At 41.5% G+C, this 25,341-nt stretch overlaps 1 protein-coding gene across 2 annotated transcripts; it reads left to right on the forward strand.

Annotated features, from left to right (window-relative positions):
- Positions 1-317: 317 nt before the first annotated feature.
- On the forward strand, positions 318-25,116 carry LOC110499407 (hexokinase-1). 2 transcript variants are annotated; one of them, XM_090213065.1, is made up of 18 exons: positions 318-481; positions 8,568-8,730; positions 12,696-12,844; positions 13,796-13,915; positions 14,144-14,239; positions 14,365-14,464; positions 15,366-15,549; positions 15,704-15,859; positions 16,000-16,233; positions 16,789-17,093; positions 18,520-18,668; positions 18,905-19,024; positions 20,892-20,987; positions 21,313-21,412; positions 22,673-22,856; positions 22,952-23,107; positions 23,212-23,445; positions 23,734-25,116. In XM_090213065.1, exons 1-18 carry the CDS (start codon positions 422-424, stop codon positions 23,879-23,881), a joined length of 2,754 nt encoding a protein of 917 aa, XP_090069191.1. In that variant the 5' UTR covers positions 318-421; the 3' UTR covers positions 23,882-25,116. The 2 variants fall into 2 exon arrangements, with proteins under 2 accessions (XP_090069191.1, XP_036812149.1); XM_036956254.2 differs by lacking the exon at positions 318-481 and adding an exon at positions 4,119-4,533.
- Positions 25,117-25,341: the final 225 nt, after the last annotated feature.

Below are 25,341 nucleotides of genomic sequence, written 5' to 3' on the forward strand. Positions count from 1 at the left end.
TTTGTGCATTTCTAAAGAGAGGCAAGGTGTCTGGCAGATTTAATGAAGCCTTTGTTGCTCCTTTGGCTGAAGATATTTGGGTGCATTCATTCAGTAGTCTTGTTTTTTTTCATGTTGTAACAATAAGAGCTTTCAGTTAGAAATACAGTATTACAAGGGGAATTAGCATAGATATGTGATTCTGAAGGACTGCAGACACCCTGGCCCCGGCGAATTAGCATAGATATGTGATTCTGAAGGACTGCAGACACACTGGGCCCGGCAAAGTAGCATAGTCACCATTTGATTATATAATGAATCACCCTCTCTCAAATCCCGGCCAATCCTATCTGGAGGAACAAGTTGGTAGCACTGATTTACTTTGAGATTACCTAATCTTATTGAGGAGAAGACTTTCCCTTTTCCTTCAACCACGGAGAACATGAAGAGATTGAAGATAGACGAAGTGAGAGATGATGCAGATATTTTACCACATCCTACTGTACGTATCACTCAACTATCTCATTAAGTGGAGGGATATGCTAGGCTTATCATGAATGTGCATTATAGTTAGCTGAATAAAGCAAATTCAACTGAAGCCATTGCTTAATATCGTAGTGAGTGTTTGTTAATTGGATTCTTGGACAGGAACATAAGGCATTAGCTGTGTGATCGATAGAAAAGTTGGGAGCTGGATAATTTGTATGAAAATTGATGTACATGGCTTATTCACAACATTGCCTGAAGATGTTTTGTTGATGAACACCACTGACCTTCTGTGGACCACTCGAACTGAATCACTTATGTGACAATAGACAAGTATATACAAGTATAATGCAAATTATTTGTGTTACAGTATTACTTCTAGTATTTCAACGTTTCTGTAAAAAAAATAATATATATAATATTAATATATATATATATATATATATTTTTTTTTTTTAATCTAAAATGAATACCCCAGCATAGGGGGACACATATTATTGTGATTTTCTCCCCACCAGGTTCAAACTGTTCACTCTATGTGTGGCTGTAAAATAAAGTGAATATTTGAATGGTCACCTCATAAAACGTGACTCATACATTGCACATGATCAAAATCCCATTCTATTGCTCAGTGTGAATTCCTTCTCATCCCAGCTCTTTGGAGGATCATTTCCTCTCCGTTATCTACTGTGTAAACATCATTTAGGTTGTCACCATGGTGATTCTAACTGAAACTGCCACTGACAGGAAATCACTTTATGTTTGTGAAGTCTGTGTTGATTGGTTGTGTGTCTGTGCATGCATATCCAATATGTAACAATCACACCTCAGCCTCTATAGTATACTATAGCTGAGTAATACGTTTTAACATTTTGAATGAATTCCCTGTTTTATTAGTATTGATGGAAAACCCAAGCCTAGTGGATTTAGGTTTCTGTGAATACTGAAGCGTTAACTACATGGTAACAGATCTGCTTTCATTGTCTTTAACATTGTAAACCGATGATTGAGTTCAGCAGGTGTGCTGGAGCCCTCTCTCTACCCTGCTTTCAGTCTCTGTCTCTCTCTAACGTTCCCCCCACACACACACATTTCTCCCGTCAACCTGTTCTTCTATCACTATTTCTAAATTCTGAAATATATTTTAATTCTATTTTTATTTCACTTTTATTTAGCCAGGTAGGCCAGTTGACACAAGTTCTCATTTACAACTGCAACCTGGCCAAGATAAAACAAAGCAGTGCGACCAAGAACAACAACCCAGTTACACATGGGATAAACAAACGTACAGTCAATAACACAATAGAAAAATCTATGTACAGTGTGTGCAAATATAGTAAGATTAGGGAGGTAAGGCAATAAATAGGCCATAGTGGTGAAATAATTACAATTTAGCATTAACACTGGAGTGATAGATGTGTAGATGATGATGTGCAAGTAGAGATACTGGGGTGCAAAAGAGCAACAACAAAAACAACATGGGGATGAGGTAGTTGGGTGTTCTTTTTACAGATGGGCTTTGTACAGGTACAGTGATCGGCAAACTGCTCTGACAGCAAATGCTTAAAGTTAGAGAGGGAGATATTAAGTCTCCAGCTTCTGATTTTTGCAATTTGTTCCAGTCATTGGCAGCAGAGCACTGGAAGGAAAGGCGGAGAAAGGAGGTTTTGGCTTTGGGGATGACCAGTGAAATATACCTGCTGGAGCACGTGCCACGGGTGGGTGTTGCTATGGTGACCAGTGAGCTGAGATAAGGTCTGGCTTTACCTAGCGAAGACTTATAGATGACCTGTAGCCAGTGGGTTTGGCGACAAATATGTAGCGAGGGCCAGCCAACGAGAGCATACAGGTCGCAGAGGTAGGTAGAATATGGGGCTTTAGTGACAAAACGGATGGCGCTGTGATAGACTACATGAAGACATGGCTAAAGGTCAATCAGATTTGTGAACATGGTCCCTAGCTGTGTGTTGCCGCTTTCCATGTTGTCTGCTGTCTGTAACTTGTGAGGTGTGGAAACACTTTGTTGCTTTTATGAATTTTGTCTTGCTGCTTTTTGTTTTATGTTGCTCTGTCTGTATGCTACGTCTTGCTTGTCCTATGTTGCTCTGTCTGTATGCTATGCCTTGCTTGTCCTATGTTGCTATGTCTTGCTTGTTCTATGCTGCTATTGTCTATATTGTAATTGCTTTTAATAACCTGCCCAGGGACTGCGGTTGAAAATTAGCCGGCTGGCTAAAACCGGCACTTTTACTGAAACGTTGATTAATGTGCACTGTCCCTGTAAAAATTAAAAATAAACTCAAACTCAATGCTGTGATAGACTACATCCAATTTGCTGAGTAGAGTGTTGGAGGCTATTTTGTAAATGACATCGCCGAAATCAAGGATCGGTAGGATAGTCAGTTTTACGGGAGTATGTTTGGCAGCATGAATGAAGAAGGCTTTGTTGCGAAATAGGAAGACAATTGTAGATTTATTTTTGGATTGGAGATGCTTAATGTGAGTCTGGAAGGAGAGTTTACAGTCTAACCAGACACCCAGGTATTTGTAGTTATACACATATTCTAAGTCAGAACCGTCCAGAGTAGTGATGTTAGTCGGGTGGGCGGATGCGGGCTCTTGATCGGTTGAAGAGCATGCATTTACTTTTACTAGCATTTTAAGAGTAGTTGGAGGCCAAAGAAGGAGTGTTGTAGGGCGTTGAAGCTCGTTTTAAGGTTTGTTAGCACAGTGTCCAAAGAAAGTGTGTGAGCAAACTCTGAACCTTGTTCAGAAACCCTGAACCTTGTTCAAAAGAAGTGAGTGAGAGAGAACTTAACTTCCTCTGATGACTTAACTTCCCCTGGTAGCTCTGCAATTACCAGACAAATGCAGTGACAATCCCTCCTGCTCAATTACAGGGATTGCAGGGAGGTGTGGGGGAGAGGTTGGATAGAGGACTCGTGTTCCAGAGAATAGCACACGTCAGGGGTGTGTCATTTGACCCTCGTGAGCTGAACCACATCCATTTATACACACCACTCACTGTGTGTGAGACAGAGAACAAAACGTAACCTGGATTCAGCCTGAATTCCTTATTTAGCAGGGAGACGTTCTAAATTGTTAACAACAGACTTACCAAAATACACAAAACTCGTTTTTTTTCTCTGTTTTGTGTATATTTGAAAATCAAACGTATTATTAATTTGTAGTGGTCATACAGTCAGTTGCTTTGCCATTGCAACACAACTGGACCTCTAAGCCACATCTTAAACCTTTACAACACCCTACAAGTGTCCTTCAGGCAGCTTGTACCACTGCCCATTGTAGGCAGCAGTGCAGTAACAGACAGCAGCAGCCTCCAGTAGGGGCAGTCCAGAGAAATATATTAGTCAGCTTACAGAGCTCCCTGACAACATAAAGAGAAAAAACGCTTTGGGGGTCAGAGGAGGACACTCGAGTGATACAGGCTCAACCCAAGAGCAAGGACAATTCAACGTAACCTAACCCCTCCCTGCCTACTGTTTAACCCCTATGAGCCATCACCACAGCAACGTGCTGAACATGCCTGTTGGTTTAAAAAAAAGGATTGAGACCGGTTCTCTTTTTCCCCTCCTCCTCTCTCCTCTACTTCCTCGTTTCCTCCCCCACCCGATGTTCTTGTGAAAGAGAGTGTGTACTGCAGGCAGCCAGCCAGCCACCCTTTCGGCTGGGTTCTGCCCGGGAGGCCCCGGCTTCAGCAGTTCAGCCAATCAGAGCACAGGCAGAAGGAAGGGCTTAAACCAGTCCCCATCCCGGCCCCCCTACTGCGTGCATCTCATGCAAGCTAAACTTACTCCACATAGTCTGACTTCCTGGACCCAGGGAGAGAGTGTTGCGATAGTACTGATCTGTGTAGGAGCCCCATACATGACTGCTTTGTTTGAAACTGTGAGCTTGTTTTAACCTCCTCACCAGTGAGAAGAGACTATAGGGATTTCCCTTTTTTTAGCTCTCCATTTCTCCTTCACCACATCGGTGGACAGGATGATCGCAGCACAGCTTCTGGCCTACTTCTTCACTGAGTTGAAGGATGATAAAGTCAAAAAGGTGAGTGCCCTGTAGGGACCTTGCAACAGCAGGAAGAGCTGTTGCTACCTTCCTCCTAAAAATAGGACAGCTTTGAGGCACAGAGCTCAGGGCCATGTGACAAAATGTGACATAATCTGAAGCCCTGGGCTTATCGAGTGCCCCCAGATTCTCTCTGACTAGAGTCATGGTTACGTTTCCCTGTGTTGTGATAGCGTGCAGCAGCGTTTACAGTGTTGGTCAGGGCATCTTGTCTGTACCAATGCAATGTCCTTGAAACCAGGATGTGGGCTGCCCTGAGCAGTGGGCCACGGGTTTTTCCACGTCTGTTGTGAATGAATGTGTAGGGTGTGGTAACTCTAACCCTGTGAGAGGTCAGGAGCATCTAAAGCTACCCACCTCTTATGAGCAGAGGGTCAGATTTCAGCCACCGAATGACATTGCCTCCACCAGCTTCCTGGAGGCCCTTGCTGTAATGATTTCACTCTGTCATTGTTGAGAGAGAAAGGAATGCAAACGTTGAGAATGTGCATGTTGGAACTGCCCCATACCTCCTCTCTTGGCTGTTGTAGGACTACTGGCTAGGGTGTGTTAGTGGCAAATGTGCCTAAAGAAAAGCTAGCAAGTACATACTCTAGCTGGCAAGCCTATATCCTTGTGGTAAATGTAATGTCACTAGATTAAAACCAGCAATTATTCAGAAGTATCAAACATCTTTAGATTTCTCTGGCACATCCGTGTAAACAAATTACAGCGAGGTACAGGTTATATATTCTCTGAAGGTTATTTGTGTGGATGTCTGAGATGTGCTGCTGCATGACTTGTAGTGCTAATTAATGAAACATTCCGTTGCAAGTTGTTGGGCTCAACTAGTGTTTTGTAACAGGCCAAAACAGCGATCAAAAGATGTATGTGCTTTTACGTGTTTGGTCAGCTGCAAGTAAACATTTTTTTAGAATTATTTCCCCCTCTAAATCTGCTGTTTTGTTCATCAACTCAGTTAATGTAGGAAACTGCTAGAAAGAGAACCCATGTGTTCTCAATTGACGCAACTCTAGAAAGGAATCTAAAACATTTAGGTGTTGTACAATCCAATCTTCCTTAATTGTGCAATATCCTCTCACTTTTTTTTTTTACAGTATGTGCAATATGATCAAGGATAAGGAATGCGGCATAGGTATCACATAGATTGTGTGTATTTGTACTGACTCATTTACGTGATGAATATGTCCTACGTGCTAATAGGCCACACTCCCATTCTACATCTTTAGGAAACAGGAAACAATGTGATGACTGTAAAAAGTCACCAGTGAAAGCTAAGTTTACATATCCTCACTCCTTTATTGCGATGTGTGCTGTGGTAGTTTAAAAAAAACATTGACATATCTAAATATTTGTTTGGCATACTCGAAGGCTTTTAGCTTGTGGCTAGAGAAACACACCCATATTACATTTGGTTATCAGGTTAAACTCTCAAACGGTATTCTGAACACAGTGCAATGAAGGTTCAACAGGCAGCCATTTTTAGTCAATGCCAAGCATTCTTTACAGGGTTAATTGTGTCTACAAAACTACTATAAATAATACTACATGTTTGTAAAAAAAAACGTATTACCAAATTTCATCAGCCTAATCTCAAGGCTGATGAAATGGTTAGAACAGGAAATATGTGTAATATTTAACCACTGGAACAGGAACTCCACGCATTCTTCTTAAATGACTGATATATTTAGTGCCTTCAGAAAGTATTCATACCTCTTGACTTATTCCACAATGTTGATTTGTTTCAGCCTGATTAGAAAATGTATTAAATACAATACCCAATAATGACAAAGTGAAAACATGTTTTTATACATTTCAGCAAATTTATTGAAAATGTACTTAAGTATTCACATCCCTGAGACAATAAATGCTAGAATCACATTTGGCAGCGAGGACCGTTTTTGAGTCTTTCTGGGTAAGTCTCTGAGAGCTTTGCACACCTGGATTGTACAATATTTGCATATATTTGTTTTATTTTTTTTTCCTCAATCTGAACCAGGCTGTTACACAAACAAAATGTGTAAAAAGTCAAGGGGTGTGAAGGCACTGTATGGTGTGTGTTGCTAATTTTTTTATAGCAATGCTGACTATGTTCTGTATGACAATCATCATGACTTGCTTTTTATATTTCCTGCATTGGAATAGTAAAGTTTATACAGTTAGTGCTAACCCAATCATTTTATATCTCACATAAATTCCTTTCAGTTTTATTCCTCTTGTTACAGACCGGTACTGTCTAGCTCGTTACTGGAATGTCTCGAGGTAGCTCAATAGAGCTCTGTCCTCAAATAAACTCCTGTTTTATTTCACTAGTGCTGCCTTCATTCACAAGGACAGATGTGGAAAGGCTTTAGAGAGAACGGCTCACTCTCCCAAGATTAAGGGTCAGAGGTGTGGCCTTCATGTCACTAGGCCCAGTATGTAAAAGGACAGCTGAATTACTAGTATTACTTGAATGTTTTGTAACTTTTGGTGTCGTTTGTGAGCCCATTGTGTTCCCTTTCAAGGAGAAAGCAGATAAAATAATCTTAATGTTTTGAATGTTGATGTATGAATGATGAGTGGATTAAACTGAATAAAACATTTCCCTCAAGAAGAAGGTGGTTGTCAAATCAAACCTTATTTGTCACATGCGCTGAATACAACAGGTATTAACCAACAATGAAGTTTTAATAGAAATATGTGTTAAGTGAAAAATGTAAAATAGAAAGTAACAAATAATTCAACAACAGTAGTAAAATAACAATAGCGGGGCTATATACACGGGGTACCGATACAAAGTCGATGTGCGGGGGCACCGGTTAGTCGAGGTAATTGAGGTAATATGTATATGTAGTTAAAGTGACTATGCATAGATAATAAACAGAGAGTAGCAGCAGCGTAAAGAGGTATCTGGGTAGCCCTTTGATTAGCTGTTCAGGAGTCTTATGGTTTGGTGGTAGAAGCTGTTAAGAAGCCTTTTGGACCTAGACTCTAGCTCTCCGGTACCGCTTGCCGTGCAGTCTATGACTAGGGTAGCTGGAGTCTTTGAGAATTTTTAGGGCCTTCCTCTGACACCGCCTGCTATAGAGGTCCTGGATGGCAGGAAGCTTAGCCCCAGTGATGTACTGGGCCGTACGCACTACCCTCTGTAGTGCCTTGCAGTCGGAGACCGAGCAGTTGCCATACCAGGCAGTGATGCAACCAGTGGTGCTCTCGATGGTGCAGCTGTAAAACCTTTTGAGAATCTGAGGACCCATACCAAATCTTTTCAGTTTCCTGAGTGGGAATAGGCTTTGTCGTGCCCTCTTCACAACTGTCTTAGTGTGTTTGGACCATGACAGTCTGTTGGTGATGTGGACACCGAGGGAACTTGAAGCTTTCAACCTGTTCCACTACAGCCCCGTCGATGAGAATGGGGCATGCTCGGTCCTCCTTTTCCTGTAGTCCAAAATCAACTCCTTTGTCTTGATCACGTTGAGATTGTTGTCCTGGCACCACATGGCCAGGTCTCTGACCTTCCTATAGGCTGTCTCATCATTGTTGGTGATCAGGTCTACCACTGTTGTGTAATATGAAAACTTGATGATGGTGTTGGACTTGTGCCTGGCCATGCAGTCATGAGTGAATAGGGAGTACAGGAAGGGACTGAGCACGCACCCCTGAGGGGCCCCCGTGTTGAGGATCAATGTGGCGGATGTTTTGTTACCTACCCTTACCACCTGGGGGTGGCCCGTTAGGACGTCCAGGATCCAGTTGCAGAGGGAGGTGTTTAGTCCCAGGGTCCTTAGCTTAGTGTTGAGCTTTGAGGGCACTATGGTGTTGAACGCTGAGCTTTAGTCAATGAATAGCATTCTCACATAGGTGTTTATTTTGTCCTGGTGAGAAAGGGCAATGTTGAGTGCAATAGAGATTGCATCATCTGTGGATCTGTTGGGGCGGTATGCAAATTAAGTGGGTCTAGGGTTTCTGGGATAATGGTGTTGATGTGAGCCATGAGTGATTGATGATGATGATGTGTTGATGTCTTTCAGATCGATAAGTACCTGTACGCCATGCGTTTCTCCGACGAGACGCTGTTGGACATCATGAAGCGCTTCAGGATGGAGCTGGGAAATGGGCTGGGCCAGGACACCAACCCCACAGCAACCGTCAAGATGCTGCCCACCTTCGTCAGGTCCATTCCCGACGGTTCAGGTGAGCATAGATATTCAGATGAAGAAGAATTGTGGGAAATGTATGCCTTTCTTTAAAGGGGACAAGATGTAACATGTTAAAGATTTGTACAGTTACTGGTGTAGGATCTTAATTAGTTTCAGGACATTTACTGCACACCAGGAAATACAAACTTGTAGTGTATTCAAACTTTAAAAAAGGCTTCTAAAGTTCGTAATTTCCACTTTAGAATATCAGACTTGATTTGACCTCTGCTGAGTCCCCCAACAAGCTGCATTCCAAACACTTAAGACACACCTTCTCCCCTCAGCCCTCAAATTAAGTGGACACCTCTGATAACGTATTATGACGTCTGACGAGTTGACACTTGCAGGGAAAGGAGCGAGGGAAGAATAAATAAATTTTAAATGGACCACTCTTGCCTGGAAATTTGTCACTCGTTCATCCCACTGTTGTGTTTTCAGTCATTATGGAACTGTTGTGTGTGTGCATTATATGCGCGACATTCAATTATGATTACACTTCATATCTTGGCTAGAAGACAACGCATCCACAGACATCGAATGTTAGTTATCCTACTATATCGGGTAAATTGATGTATGAGTGTGATGTCAGGGAAAGTTATGTTGGCAAGTTATCGTTTCCAAAAGCTAAACCAAACAAAAACATCTACTGTTATCATATGTGTTTGAGTCATCATGTGCATTAGTAACACAATTTCTAACTTATTTACAGTTGTATGTTGACTTCTCCATATTAATGTTGGTTTTAAATTTTGGCTGAGTTTTCTTAGCGGATGTACAGTCATCACGAATTGAATTATGGGGTGTTTCAGGCCCGTAGTGAACATAATTGTACACTCGCAAACTCGATCAAAAACGAGGGCTGAGGGGCTTATGTTGCCAACTTCCCTTGCTTGGCTAATCATTTGGACCAACGACAAAGATGGCCACGGGGATTCCCCAAGGGCATAAGGCGAGGGTGAGTGGAGGAGGGTCTGTCTTTTATGAGTTTTGAAACGCAGCCCATGTGACGCTACTTCAGCTTTTGGACGTTAACAAGGCAACACTGCATCTTAACTCCTCCTCCACATTTACTGGATTGGTTGAACAGTGCAGAAGAGAACCTCCCCCAACAGTTTTTTTCTTCTTCTTGTCAAGACCAGGATGTAGGGGAACTATTTTCAGGCATTTCTTTTACGCCTTATATGATAGGTTAGCTCAACCAAAACATTTATAAACCCCGACAAAAATGTCCATTAATAATTCACATTTCCTCTGCTGCAGAATTATTTTCCTGCTGTGAGAAACTGCTGAAATGAAGATCGTACATCTCTACGCATCTAGGTGTGAGAAAGAATCCTGGGGTGTAATCATTAGCCTGAAATGTTAAAATTAGAGTTTTTATTGGACAAATTCAGATAAGTCCCTCGCCATTTCATTCCATTTGCTTTCGTTTAAGAAACGCTTTGCAACAGAATTGGTGGAATGATTTACACCCCAGATGGTCAAGTGGCATTGTTTCAGTTTTTTTCTCTCATTGGCTAGAGTTACAGTCACAATAAACATTTGAGGATCTGATTTCCTCAGTACAACCTACATTTAATTTTACCAATATTAAAGGACACAATCTCATACATCTCACCTCATCAATTCTCCTATGATCTTTCAGGGCAGGTCAATATGAGTTGGCAGCACATTCGATCTGCCAACATTCAAATCAAACCATTTTAATGAAAAGGGTTATCTGATGTTCCTGATACAGCAAGTTGAAATAATGTTTGATTCATGAAGAATTGCATCTTATTGTGTCCAACACTTGTAAACTTTGCTAGAATTTGGTGACAACTGGTGTGTCTTAATCTATAGTAGCAGAAGGTTGATACATTTTTTGATCAACTGTTTCAAATTGACAAATGAAGCATCCAGTGGGTTCATCAATGCATTCATTCAATGATGAAGGAACTGTTGTCGTCTGAATTGCTGTAGGCCTACTGCAGCGACAAGCTTGCCATGTAACCATGGTAGAATCTGCCTTTGCTGCAGCGTGTAAGCATTCTATATTCAAGCCCTGCAGCACCCTATCAAAAGCTTGTGATTACATCATAGATTACACATAATCCCACCTCCAGATTTTTACAGGCAGTCAGTGTCTGATTCTACCGCCTGTACTCGGTGGAAGGCTGTGTTATGTGTGCGACCGGCGGGGTTGGAACCCGGGTCTCCTGTGTGCCACAAGATTGTGGTAAGCCATTGAGCTGAAGCCTATAGGCATTAGCTTGGGGAGCTACAGTGGGGCAAAAAAGTATTTATTTATTTATTTATTTACAGGCCTCTCTCATCTTTTTAAGTGGGAGAACTTGCACAATTGGTGGCTGACTAAATACTTTTTTGCCCCACTGTATGTGTGAGCATGGTCAACATGATCAACTATATGTGTTGTGTGTTATCAACTATATGGAATACGTCTATCAGCTACGGCAACACAAATGTTTCCTGCGGTCAGTGACATGGTACTTCCTTCAATCATTTATTCCATAGGGAATTGTGGAAGGGAGTGGAGAATTAGATTTCAAACAATGCTTTTCACTAGGCCATCTATACTTTCATGTGATTTTCAGCGTCTTCATTTGTAAGTAATACGATACTAATAAAGATGGATATTGTAAATACAGTATAGCTGCTCCTTTAAGACTCCTACTGTTACTGTGTTAATAAGTAACATCCAGGCTGCTGAATTCTGCTGTCATTCACACTTTAAATATTTGTTCATTTATTAACAAGGAAGCAAGCAGTTAAGGAAGTCTAATGGGTTTGACTACCTCTTGACATAGCCTAATGTTGCAACGCTACGCTGACTGAAGTTAGTGCAACTGTTTAGTGCAATCATTATCTAATGAATCAACTACTGGTAGGCTAAAAAGTATCTATTAACATCCTATCAGGAAAGCGCAATTCAGAGACGAGTGGTCGTTGAAGCTTTCTCACTTTCCCCTATCAGAAGACCAATTTGTCAGACTGTGAAAACTAGCTGATAGCCAACCTAGCAATGATTTATTGTTGTCAGGCGACAGCAGTAGGGTGAATTAGGTTGTTAATCTGTCTGCACTCAGTGTTTTAGGATTGGATGTAAAAAAATAAATTTAAAAAAAGCATTTCCTGTCAAACAATCACTTTGAAGTAAATCACAGCAAATGTGGCATACATCACACTGTCAGGGTATTAGCTTGTGAATGGAGTAAGAGATCATATATGCAGTAGGCCTTTAGGGTTCAAATGTTGCATTTCCTCTTGTTTTGTTTTTTTACTTTTCAGTTCTGTTGGTTTTCAAAGGAGAAGTTGTCATGCCCATAAAGTACTACTGCTTTAATTGTAACATGTTCTCAAGACAGTTTGACAATGTCTTTCATTCCCAGGAGAGCGGAGTTTTGGCAAGAGTTGCCAGGAGCTTTAGCCAAACTGATATACTCTTGCATGGCAATGCCAAGGATAGTCAACCCAGGCATGGGCAACACAAGGATAGTCAACCCAGGCATGGGCAACACAAGGAGTTCAGTCTCTGTGGAATGTGACTGTAGAACTACATTTATAACCTACATACCTATACCATGGGCCAGTGGCTCATATGTTCTTGCTGTGTCCACATTAGATTAGATTATATTAACTTTATTATCCCACCAGGGTAACATTTATTTGGTTGTGTTCTTAGAAAGACAAAGTACAGATGTAGGATCTTAATTTAAACACCCTGTTGAAGGAGAATTTTCCTGCAATGCATCAACCCCTACCAAAAAAAATGATGATTCATTATAATCCACACAATAATTCACATTTCCTGTTGCTGCAGGATTATTTTCCAGCTGTAGCAAACTGGCTCAAATTAAGATCCTCCGTCTGTACATAAAACAGAGGAACACAGAATAATAATAAAATGCATTTGAAGATGCGACGAACGTTACACATCCATATTGTTTTTGCTTGTTACAGAGAAGGGGGACTTCATTGCTCTGGATCTGGGAGGCTCGGCTTTCCGCATCCTGCGAGTAAAGGTGTCCCATGAGAAGAAGCAGACGGTTCAGATGGAGAGCCAGGTCTATGACACTCCTGAGGACATTATCCATGGCAGCGGCACTCAGGTACGGAGTACCTTTCAAACTCAAACCATATGTAAATGTCTAAGGGCCCGATTCAGACTTGAGATAAGTAGACTTAAAACTGCAATATGCAACTTTTTGGGAAACCCGATCAAATTCACACAGAAATATGTTATAGATATGTCATTTGCATTGAAAGCAAGTCTAAGCGGCTGTAGATAGGTTCTTTGTGTGCTATTTCTGTGCTTAGTTCTTAAGTTTTGTTTTTGCGTATTTTACTTTCGGTTTTGTACACCAGCTTCAAACAGCTGGGAAAAAATGTTGTTATTGAAAATATATTTCACAGCGGTGATTTCGGGGTGTGGTTTGATGTCGGTGTCTCTTGTGTGTGTTCGCAGGTGGGAAGAGTTAGCCCAATTATGTTGCCAATTAGCTGGGGTGCGAAAATTAGTTTGACTGTGGATAGCCTATCCCTGGAGATAGTTTGGGACCGTCAATAAATTGCACAATGTAAATGAGACAATCATTTCAGGTTGCACACCTTCTAGTTGTCTCATTAAATGCTTTCAATATTTGAATTTCTACAATTTTATAGTTGGTTTGAGGTTTTTAAGTCATTGACATTTGAAGCTATTGACATTTTAAAATATTGCCCCATGTACAATGTGTAATTTACTGATTGTCCCTAACTAGCCCCATAGAGATATTGAATGTCAAACCAAGTTGACCATGGGCATTACAAAATGATTACTTGGGTGCTGTGGGCAGGATTAAAATGAACAATAAGGTGTAACGGGTCCGAACAACAACAAAAAATGCTGTTTAAAGCTTACTTCGTTATTCAATGATTTTTAATCATTTTCAGTGCGTCAGTGATAGCCCTAAAAGCCTAGTGGCAAGGGAAACACAACCAAAGTGTGTATTGCAGTCTCTCCTTGTCCATACATTGCTTTCGAGATAAATATCCCTCACTGAATTGTTTTCCTTTTGCAGCTGTTCGACCATGTTGCAGAGTGCCTGGGTGACTTCATGGAGAAGCAGAATATCAAGGACAAGAAGCTTCCAGTTGGCTTCACCTTTTCATTTCCCTGTGCACAAACCAAACTAAATGAGGTGAGAGAATTATTTATTTATTTTTATTTAACCTTTATTTAACTTGGAAAGTCAGTTAAGAACAATGACGGCCTACCAAAAGGCAAAAGACCTCCTGCAGGGACAGGGGGCTGGGATTCAAAATGAACACACCAATAGGACAGTACACCTAAGAGTATCCGTTTCAAAGACTGTTCATATATTATAGCTCATTCATCTTTAGCCTAACTTCCTGTTTGTCTGTTGCAGAGTTTTTTGCTCAATTGGACTAAACGCTTTAAAGCCAGTGGAGTTGAGGGAATGGACGTTGTGGCACTTCTGAATAAGGCCATCAAAAAGCGTGGGGTAGGTTTGATGTTTTCAAGCATCCTTGCCTGATGCAACGACAATGAAGTTCAGTCATAAGCAATGATTAGAAAGAAATCTGTTGCACCACGGTTGTATAATTGTAACCCTGTGCTTTTTTTCAGGACTATGACGCAGACATCATGGCAGTGGTCAATGACACAGTTGGAACCATGATGACCTGTGGCTTTGATGACCAGCGGTGTGAAGTTGGTATCATCATAGGTAGGACATCCACTTACCTCCCAACAGAGAGATACAGGGCTGTTGGATTTCAGTGTTTCCCTTCTTATCATCCTTTTACCCCAGTTTTGTTCAAGTCGGGCTGAAGCTCATTGGTTACACTCTTAAATCAAATGTTATTTGTCACAAGCGCCGAATACAACGGGTGTAGCCTTTACCGTGAAATGAAAATAAAAATATTAAAATAAAAATATTCCGCTTAAAAAAGTTTTTTAAAGGTTTAAATTATTATTTTTTTTTATTTAAAAAAAATAGAGTAACACAAGTAATAAAGTAAAACGCACAAGAATGGAGCATCATGAATATACAAAGCTACACTGTATATACAGGAAGTAGTACTCTCGCTACTAATATGTTGTCTCTTGGTGTTTCCTCATTCTCCTTCATTTCTGGATATACAACAGAATTTTAAAACATGCAGCTGTAAATTAAAACTGCAGCCAACACTGTTTATAGGGAATTGATGTGGATGTCCTGGCCGTTGTTAATGACACAGTGGGAACCATGATGACCTGTGGCTATGACGACCAGCTTTGTGAAGTGGGGGTTGTCATAGGTCAGCCTGGCATTCATTTGCCGCCTTCATTCAGAATGGCTGTTTCATTGTCAGTATTATGAGTCTTTACCTCTAGCTACTCAACAGTCTTTCAATTGAAAGGCTTTATTGGCATGGGAAACATGTTTTACATTGCCAAAGCAAATGGAATAGACAACAAACACAAGGGAAATAAACAATCAGTAAACATGACAAAAGTTTTAAAATAATAGAGATATTTCAAATGTTATATTATTGGCTGTGTACAGTGTTGTAACATTGTGTATCAGTGTTGCAAATAGTTGAAGGCAGATTCTTCCTCACCATTGCTTCGGTATGTCATCTCAGGCACAGGTACTAATGCTTGTTACATGGAGGAGCTGAGGCACATTGACCTGGTGGAGGGAGACGAGGGCAGGATGTGCATCAACACAGAGTGGGGAGCCTTCGGGGACAATGGGATGCTGGAGGACATTCGCACAGAGTTTGACAGAGAGATTGACCGGGGATCTCTGAATCCAGGAAAACAGCTGTATGTCTGCTGTTATTATTAAACTATAAAGTAGATCTTACCGAGTGACTTGAAGACTTGAAAATATCAGTCTAGTGTTTAGGTAGTAGTTGTTGTCTTACGTGTTGCCTTTTCTCTCAGTGTTTAGTAATGCATTGTATATTTTTCTCTCCAGGTTTGAGAAGATGGTCAGTGGGATGTACATGGGCGAACTTGTGCGACTCATCCTGGTCAAGATGGCCAAAGAAGAATTTTTGTTTGAGGGTCGGATAACCCCTGAACTTCTTACCAAAGGGACATTTGAAACAAAACATGTTTCTGCCATTGAAAAGTAGGTGTCAATCAGTTATATTTTCCTTTGTGTCCAGACGACTTGTATCATGTTTTAAGACTGCACACTACTACTGTACACCTTTTAATGTTATTTACCACCACTGAGCTCATCCCTTCTCGGTACCTGTCATTGTCCAGGAGTAAAGAAGGCCTTACCAAAGCCAAGGAGATCCTAGGTCGCCTAGGTGTAGAACCATCTGCAGATGACTGCATCGCCGTGCAGCACGTATGCACCATAGTCTCCCATAGATCAGCCAACCTCATTGCTGCCACTCTGGGTGGCATCCTCTCCAGGCTAAAGGACAACAAAGGGAATCCTCGTCTTCGCACTACTGTGGGAATCGACGGCTCTCTCTACAAGATGCACCCGCAGTGAGTAGTCTATACCAGAAGAGGGCCCCGTAGAGTGATTAGCCTATACCGCTAGAGGGCCCCGTAGATACAGTGATTAGCCTATACCGCTTGAGGGACCCCTGGATATAGTGTTTAGCCTATACCGCTAGAGGGCCCCCTGGATGCAGTGTTTAGCCTATACCGCTTGAGGGCCCCCTGGATCCAGTGTTTAGCCTATACCGCTAGAGGGCCCCCTGAATTCAGTGATTAGCATGTGCCACTAGAGGGCCCTGTGGATACAGTGAATAGCCTATACCACTAGAGGGCCCCCTGGATACAAGGCATAATGTACCTAGCTCTTATTGTGAATCTTAATTGTGTACCTTGATTTGAAGATATGTGATTCTGTTATGGTTTAGGGGTATACTATAATGAACTTTGAAAAAAGAGACACTGATACAGATATCAACGTTATATTTTAAGTACTCGAGCAAAAAGTCTGAGTTGTTGAGTTGCATGAAAGGTTGAGTTACACGTGAGAGTCTAAGGTCAGGATTTTGGTCTGACTAAGAATCTCCCTGCCCATCTCCTCAGATATGCCCGGCGTCTCCACAAAACCGTCCGCCGCCTAGTTCCCGAGTCAGATGTCCGCTTCCTGCTCTCAGAGAGTGGCAGCTCCAAGGGCGCTGCCATGGTGACCGCCGTGGCCTACCGGCTGGCCGACCAGCGTCGTCAGATCACAGAGACCCTGGATGAGTTCAGACTGACCAATGACCAGCTGCTGGAGGTAAAGAAGAGGATGAGAACGGAGATCCAGAACGGCCTGGGGAAAAAGACCCATGACAGCGCCACCGTCAAGATGTGGCCCACATATGTACGCAGCACACCGGATGGATCAGGTAAGAAAAGTTCAACTGGTGTTGAAACTAGTTAGCCGGGCTGTGATTCTACCTGTTGAACACAGTGGTTTAGCTCTGTGACAAAATATTTAGAGATGAATTACATTTGACATGCGTTATAACTCAATGGGAATTTTACACTTCCTCTGGTCTGCCTGCTGTGTATAAAACCACATCAACAGGTTGACAGATCCCCATGCAGTATAGAACCACATCAACAGGTTGACAGATCCCCATGCAGTATAGAACCACATTAACAGGTTGACAGATCCCCATGCAGTATAAAACCACATCAACAGGTTGACAGATCCCCATGCAGTATAAAACCACATCAACAGGTTGACAGATCCCCATGCAGTATAAAACCACATCAACAGGTTGACAGATCCCCATGCAGTATAAAACCACATCAACAGGTTGACAGATCCCCATGCAGTATAAAACCACATCAACAGGTTGACAGATCCCCATGCAGTATAGAACCACATCAACAGGTTGACAGATCCCCATGCAGTATAAAACCACATCAACAGGTTGACAGATCCCCATGCAGTATAGAACCACATCAACAGGTTGACAGATCCCCATGCAGTATAGAACCACATCAACAGGTTGACAGATCTCCATGCAGTATAAAACCACACCAACAGGTTGACAGATCCCCATGCAGTATAGAACCACATCAACAGGTTGACAGATCCCCATGCAGTATAGAACCACATCAACAGGTTGACAGATCCCCATGCAGTATAAAACCACATCAACAGGTTGACAGATCCCCATGCAGTATAGAACCACATCAACAGGTTGACAGATCTCCATGCAGTATAGAACCACATCAACAGGTTGACAGATCCCCATGCAGTATAAAACCACATCAACAGGTTGACAGATCCCCATGCAGTATAAAACCACATCAACAGGTTGACAGATCCCCATGCAGTATAGAACCACATCAACAGGTTGACAGATCTCCATGCAGTATAGAACCACATCAACAGGTTGACAGATCCTTAATGCTTTGCCACACTGCTGTATAATGATGGCCTCTTTCCATGTAAGGACATTACATTGTGCATTTTATTGGCTCAGCCCCTCTTGCAGTGCCCTGATTAAGGTCAATGTGTTTCTAAGACTAGCACAATTATTGCACAACACTCCCACACCTTGATGTAAATCAATCCAATTCTAATGAGAGATTAAACTCTGATAACACACTGCTTGTCTGAGCCCTAATTTCAATTGGCTATGACAGTGGTAACACTTTACATAAAGTGAACAAGTACAATGCATTGTAAGACTTGTCATAAGCTTTTATGAACCATTTATAATCACTTATGTTTTCTTAATCGCCTCATAAATGAAATGGAAAATCCAATAATATTTTGTTTAATTAAAGATAGTATTCTTATGTTGTGTTTTCCAGAAAAGGGTGATTTCTTGGCTTTGGATTTAGGAGGGACAAACTTTAGAGTGCTGTTAGTGAAGATCCGTAGTGGCAAGCGACGGACAGTAGAGATGCATAACAAAATATATGCCATTCCTATGGAGGTGATGCAGGGGACCGGAGAGGAGGTGAGTTCGTTTTGGACTTTCAATAGAGTATGGACATCTCATTCTGTACCAAAACAATAAACATTTTCTCACACATTAGAAAAGGCAAAAGGCAACAGCTTCTATTATATTTCCATAGAAATAATAGAACACGCATTAAGCACATTCTAACAGCCAACCTTTGTTACCTATGTAACTTAAGTAAATGTAACATGTGCTTGTTGAAACATACCCTCCACCCCCCCCCCCCCCTCTAGCTCTTTGACCACATTGTCCAGTGCATATCTGACTTCCTGGACTACATGGGCATGAAGAACACCCGCCTGCCTCTGGGCTTCACCTTCTCGTTCCCGTGTAGACAAACCAGCCTGGATGCGGTGAGCTGACTGCATCCTTTACAGCAAGGTTTCTTAAACTAGGGGTCGGATGAGGTGTAAAGTAATCAGCCATTCATCAGCTTTTTACATCTCAGACATATTGTTCACAACTTGCTCATTGCTGTGTGTGTGTGTGTGTGTGTCTGTGTGTGTGTGTGTATATTAGTGTACATGCATACATAAAGTTGAAGTCAGAAGTTTACATACACTTAGGTTGGTGTCATTAAAACTTGTTTTTCAACCACTCCACAAATTTCTTGTGAACAAACTATAGTTTTGGTTGGTTAGGACATCTACTTTGTGCATGACACAAGTCATTTTTCCAACCATTGTTTACAGACAGATTATTTCACTTATAATTCCCTGTATCACAATTCCAGTGTGTCAGAAGTTTACGTACACAAAGTTGACTGTGCCTTTAAACAGCTTGGAAAATTCCAGAAAATAATAGGCTAATTTACATAATTTGAGTAAATTGGAGGTGTACCTGTGGATGTATTTCAAGGCCTACCTTCAAACTCAGTGCCTCTTTGCTTCACATCATGGGAAAATCAAAAGTAATCAGCCAAGACCTCAGGAAAAAAAATGGTATACCTCCACAAGTCTGATTCATCCTTAGGAGCAATTTCCAAATGCCTGAAGGTACCACGTTCATCTGTACAAACAATAGTACTCAAGTATAAACACCTTGGGAACACGCAGCTGTCATACCGCTCAGGAAGGAGGTGTGTTCTGTCTCCACATTGGTGCGAAAAGTGCAAATCAATCCCAGAACAAAAGTAAAGGACATTGTGAAGATGCTGAAGGAAACAGGTACACAAGTATCTATATCCACAGTAAACGAGTCCTATATTGACATGACCTGAAAGGTCGCTCAGCAAGGAAGAAGCCACTGCTCCAAAACCGGCATAAAAAATCCAGACTACGGTTTGGGGACAAAGATCGTACTTTTTGGAGAAATGTCCTCTAGTCGGATTAAACAAAAATAGAACTGTTTGGCCATAATGACCATCGTTATGTTTGGAGGGAAAAAGGGGGAGGCTTGCAAGCTGAAGAACACCATCCTAACCGTGAAGCATGGGGTGGCAGCATCATGTTGTGGGGGTGCTTTGCTGTCGGACGGACTGGTGCACTTCACAAAATAGATGGCATCATGAGGGAACATTTTTGATATTGAAGCAACATCTCAAGACATCAGTCAGGAAATTAAAGCTTGGTCGCAAATGGGTCTTCCAAATGGACAATGACCCCAAGCATACTTCCAACGTTGTGGTAAAATGGCTTAAGGACAGCAAAGTCAAGGTATTGGAGTGGCCATCACAAAGCCCTGACCGCAATCCCATAGAAAATTTGTGGGCAGAATTGAAAAAGCGTGTGCGAGCAAGGAGGCTTACAAACCTGACTCAGTTACACCAGCTCTGTCAGGAGGAATGGGCCAAAATTCACCCAACTTATTGTGGGAAGCTTGTGGAAGGCTACCTGATACGTTTGACCCAAGTTAAACAATTTACCAGCAATGCTACCAAATACTAATTGAGTGTATGTAAACGTCTGACACGCACACACTGTTGACTGTTCCTGTGTCTTCGCAAAGTATTGTGGAGCCCTCAACAATATATATATATTACAGAGAGAGATTACTCTCAAAACTAAGGCAGGATCCCCATTTTAAATGTTGTGCCGATTTTCTTCATTAGGCTCAAAAGAAGTGCATTGTTTGTCCTGTTGCATGTTTTCTAAAGATAGTAGCTAATATATTTATTTATTGAGTGTCCAACAAACCTCTAAATCTTGACACAGTGCGTGTGTGTGTGTGTCGGTGTGTGTGTGTGAATCACTAATAGAACATCCCTGTGTCTGTGTTCAGGGCATCCTGGTCACCTGGACCAAAGGATTCAAGGCCACTGACTGTGAAGGGGAGAATGTTGTGGGGCTTCTCAGAGAGGGGATTAAACGGAGAGAGGTAAGTGGAGAGGTGGCATGATTCTTTAACCTCAGCCCGGACCTGAGCAGGAAAATCTCTTGGCCCTAGATATAACGAAGGCCCCTGCTGTAAGTGGCTGTTCTTTGGGTATATAATATATACAAGCTGAGATCTTATGGGCATATATTGACAATCAAAAGTTGCTGGAGGCAGCTCTTTTTGTTTGTTTTTACCATGATTTATAAAGTTGTGATACAATATTTGTCAGTGGTATTTCTATAAATTCAGTTCTGCTCATCTCCCCATTGCATATGTTTCCCAAAGACGTCCTGTACATGTGATTTTACATCTGTGTTTACTTCAGGAGTTTGACTTGGACGTAGTGGCAGTAGTGAACGACACGGTTGGGACCATGATGACATGTGCATATGAAGAAGCCACCTGTGAGGTTGGCCTAATTGCAGGTTGGTCATCTGTTTTCAGACACTTCTATAATGCTGATTCGAAATGGTTTCTGCCCAATGATAGAGCATGGGCAGGAAATGGACACGCACACACTGTTGACTGTTCCTGTGTCTTCGCAAAGTATTGTGGAGCCCTCGACAGTGTCCAGGTGTATCGATTTATTTTCTATGATGTACATTTTGTTTCCTGCACCTGGCAAAAGGCAGTACTTTCAAAACTAATTCTAGACCAAGGCAATATAGATTTGAGTGACGGAGAGGACAAGTGAAAGTAGGAATTATCAGAATAACAGCTGATTGCGAGAGTAACAATGTCCCTATATCTAGACAACTACAGAACATCATTATTATTATTATTATTATTATTATTGTGTTTGGTCGGAACCAGCCCTCCTCTGAAAGGCTGAGATATTTGACTCAGGACAGCTAATCAGATGTAACAGTGATTGTCTGAGACGGGAGTTTGTTTTACCCCTTGTGTTGGTATTCAGGATTTGGACCACAATGGACAAGAGTTGCAGCTCGTGAGATTATTTCTTTACCTCGTGTTGAGGTCCAAAATTCCAACCATTTCAAAAATGTAGCTCCTGGCTCACATTTCCTGGTCTCTGAGATTCAACGTTGAAACCACTTTAGACGTGGGCTGCAACTCCCTGTCTTTCTTGGTCTAATGTTACTTTCTGTTGCCAATCCTTTTATGCACTCTCGTCAAAAGGGGACGGTTCTGTCAGTCTGACACGCTCTCTGACCTCATTCGGGGCGTGGCTACATACTATGAACAGTTTATAGGACATAGATTCTCTTATCCCTCCTAAAATCACATTCTAATCTTAACAAATGTTTCATATTATATGTACAACGTATTGGATGGAAACTTGACAGATAAAGGGGATACACTTTCCAAGTTACAGTATTTTGTCCATACAATTTGTTTATGGAATCACTGACCATTCCCCACATTGTTATGTTAGAAATATTGTTCCAGTATCCACTTTTGACCGTGTTCGATTTTTTTGGCGTGAAAACTGTCTGTGAAGCAAAGACATTCCTTTGGTTGATACTAAAGGGGGAGACAGAGCCCCACCTTCTTCCTGCAATTTACAACCGGGTGTGTGTGACCTGTCAAACCGGCCCAGTTCCCTCTTCCCCTATTCTGTGGGTGAGAGAAGGTCTGGTTATTGTCAATCATTGCCAAGCTGATCTGACCCATTGTGATCATCACAGGACAGTCATAACAACATGTATGGTTTGTGGTTTCAGGAACTGGCAGCAACGCCTGTTACATGGAGGAGATGAGGAACATTGAGACGGTGGAGGGAGATGTGGGGAGGATGTGTGTCAACATGGAGTGGGGCGCCTTCGGGGACAACGGCTGTCTGGATGACATCAGGACAGAATATGACAGAGCTGTGGATGACTTATCACTCAACCCTGGCAAGCAGAGGTGACTGGGCTGCTCTCTCTTTATTTGATATTGAATAGTCTTGTTATTAGAGATCTAGATATACTAATTGATTATGTTTTTTTTCTTCATCTCAGGTATGAGAAGATGTGCAGCGGTATGTATCTAGGGGAGATTGTGCGAAACATCCTGATCGACTTGACGAAGCGTGGCTTCCTCTTCAGAGGGCAGATATCAGAGACCCTAAAGACCAGAGGCATTTTCGAAACTAAATTCCTCTCCCAGATTGAAAGGTTGGCAGCCATGTTGAATCTGCGATTGAAATGGTAACTGATTGTGTCATAACTACCTTTTGTTGTGCAATGGTCTCAACAAAATGTCTCCATTTTCCCCCCAGTGACCGCTTGGCGCTACTGCAGGTGAGGTCCATTCTGCAGCAGCTAGGTCTGGACAGCACATGTGATGACAGTATCATTGTCAAGGAGGTGTGTGGTACAGTGTCTCACCGGGCGGCCCAGCTCTGTGGAGCTGGAATGGCCGCCGTCGTCGACAAAATACGAGAAAACCGCGGGCTGGACCAAATGGACATCACCGTGGGGGTGGACGGAACGCTCTACAAGCTTCATCCACAGTGAGTAATAATGATGTGACTGCAATTGGCTTGTAATAACATGTATCACAGTCATTGACTGAGTTATTCGAGTTGACAATGATATTATGGTGAATGTTGAGTATGGGCCAGCAATGGTTGTGTAGTTTTATTGCAGTTATAAAATAAAAATGGTATAGCTCATCTTCGTTCTATTCTCGTTTATCAAGTTCTACATCTTCATTGATTTACGTTCCAGTGTAACAATAGCATGAACAAAGTTAAGTGTGTTATGCAAGACCAACCATGTCTTTTTCTATCCATTCACAGCTTCTCGGGGATCATGCACCAGACAGTGAAAGAGTTGGCCCCTAAGTGCAATGTCAACTTCTTTCTCTCTGAGGACGGGAGCGGCAAGGGTGCAGCCCTCATCACCGCTGTGGGATGTCGCATGCGTGAGCAGGAGGAGAAGAGCTGAGTCTGTTTGGCCTGCCCCCCTCCTCGTCCTCTTCCACTTCCTCGTCTTCCTCTCCTTACACATGGTTAGAGAGGTATGCTACAGTATGTGTCCAATAAAATTAGATTTTATGATTTGATTTAACGATGACGCTGCTCAAGTGTCTGCCGCTCTGCTTCAGACACAACCCGTTGTGGGCACCAATGACGCAACATTACATTCTTCTAAACCATTTAAATCTTACACCTGCTATTTACCAGCCCGTTTCCTGTTTGTGTTGGTCTGCTGTACCGGATGGAAGGAACTGGGCTCAGTCTTATTTGTGATGTTAGAACACTGCTGTAGGTATTTGGGCGCTAATGTAAGAGAAGAAAGGGAATATTTCTGCTTTGAATGTCTTGTACCTTGCCTAGGTATGTTAAGTGTTATTTATTTTATAGTGTGGATGTTTTGACATAATGAGTGATAGGGGATAATCATTGTAAGGTTAAAGATCTCTATTGCAAAAATTGAGTTTTATTTTTAACATTGCGTTCTTCTGTATGTATTTCCAAAATGTCAAATGTCAACTTTTCTTTTGTTTGCTAGAATTTCTAGGGTTGTCATGAATGCACCATTGTTCCTTGACCTTTGAGGATATTTTCATTGCACAAGCTCGTTCAAAAGTCTATACAGCCACCCTGTAGGATGTGTTCCTTAATACATTGCTTTGGCAGTCTTTGTGAAACCTCTCAGGTTTAGTCATATTAAGTAAATGTAAAAAATCATGCTTTTTACCTAACAACCCCTCCTGAAAACCAGCGCTCTAAAGCAACTGGATCAATAAAAGTGTCTTTTGTGAACAAGATAACGACTTGAATTCCAACAGTGTACAATGTAAAATAAAAAAAAAAGATGCTTATAACAGAATAAAGGGAACAAAATAGGAGTATACGTTTGCATCCTGCAGTTGAATGTTTGAGTCTTACCGTACAAAAATGATAGAACACGATAAATGCTAGAACATGAAAAAGGCTAGAACATGATAAATGATAGACCATGATAAATGCTTGCCTTATTTGGTGTCAGATGTCTAGAATACATTTATTTTGTACAATTATAGAGATGCACTAAAGCTGGTCCAAATGATGCAATGGGATTAAATGAAACTTTATTTTGATGTGCTTTGCAAATATGAAGCTTTAACTTATCTTTGAATATCTATGTTAATTATCATGGCAATACTTTTTTCCAATAAAGGTCGACTTCCTTTCTGAGCTTTTGTTCATGAAATGTTCCAGTGATGTTATAGTTAGGACATTGATAATATAATACAGACAGTTAAGCTCATGGACAAGGATGCTATGTTTAGCAACAACCATATTTTTTGTTATTTTGTGAAATAATTTCACTTACAATATGTCTAAAGATATATATATTTTTCAGTTATGGTTATGTAAAAATAGCATTCTGTACATGAGCAAGATGTTATGAAGAAATAA

Source organism: Oncorhynchus mykiss, chromosome 20, assembly GCF_057628025.1.
Source record: "Oncorhynchus mykiss isolate SJ-2025 chromosome 20, ASM5762802v1, whole genome shotgun sequence".
In the NCBI taxonomy this organism is placed as follows: domain Eukaryota; kingdom Metazoa; phylum Chordata; class Actinopteri; order Salmoniformes; family Salmonidae; genus Oncorhynchus; species Oncorhynchus mykiss.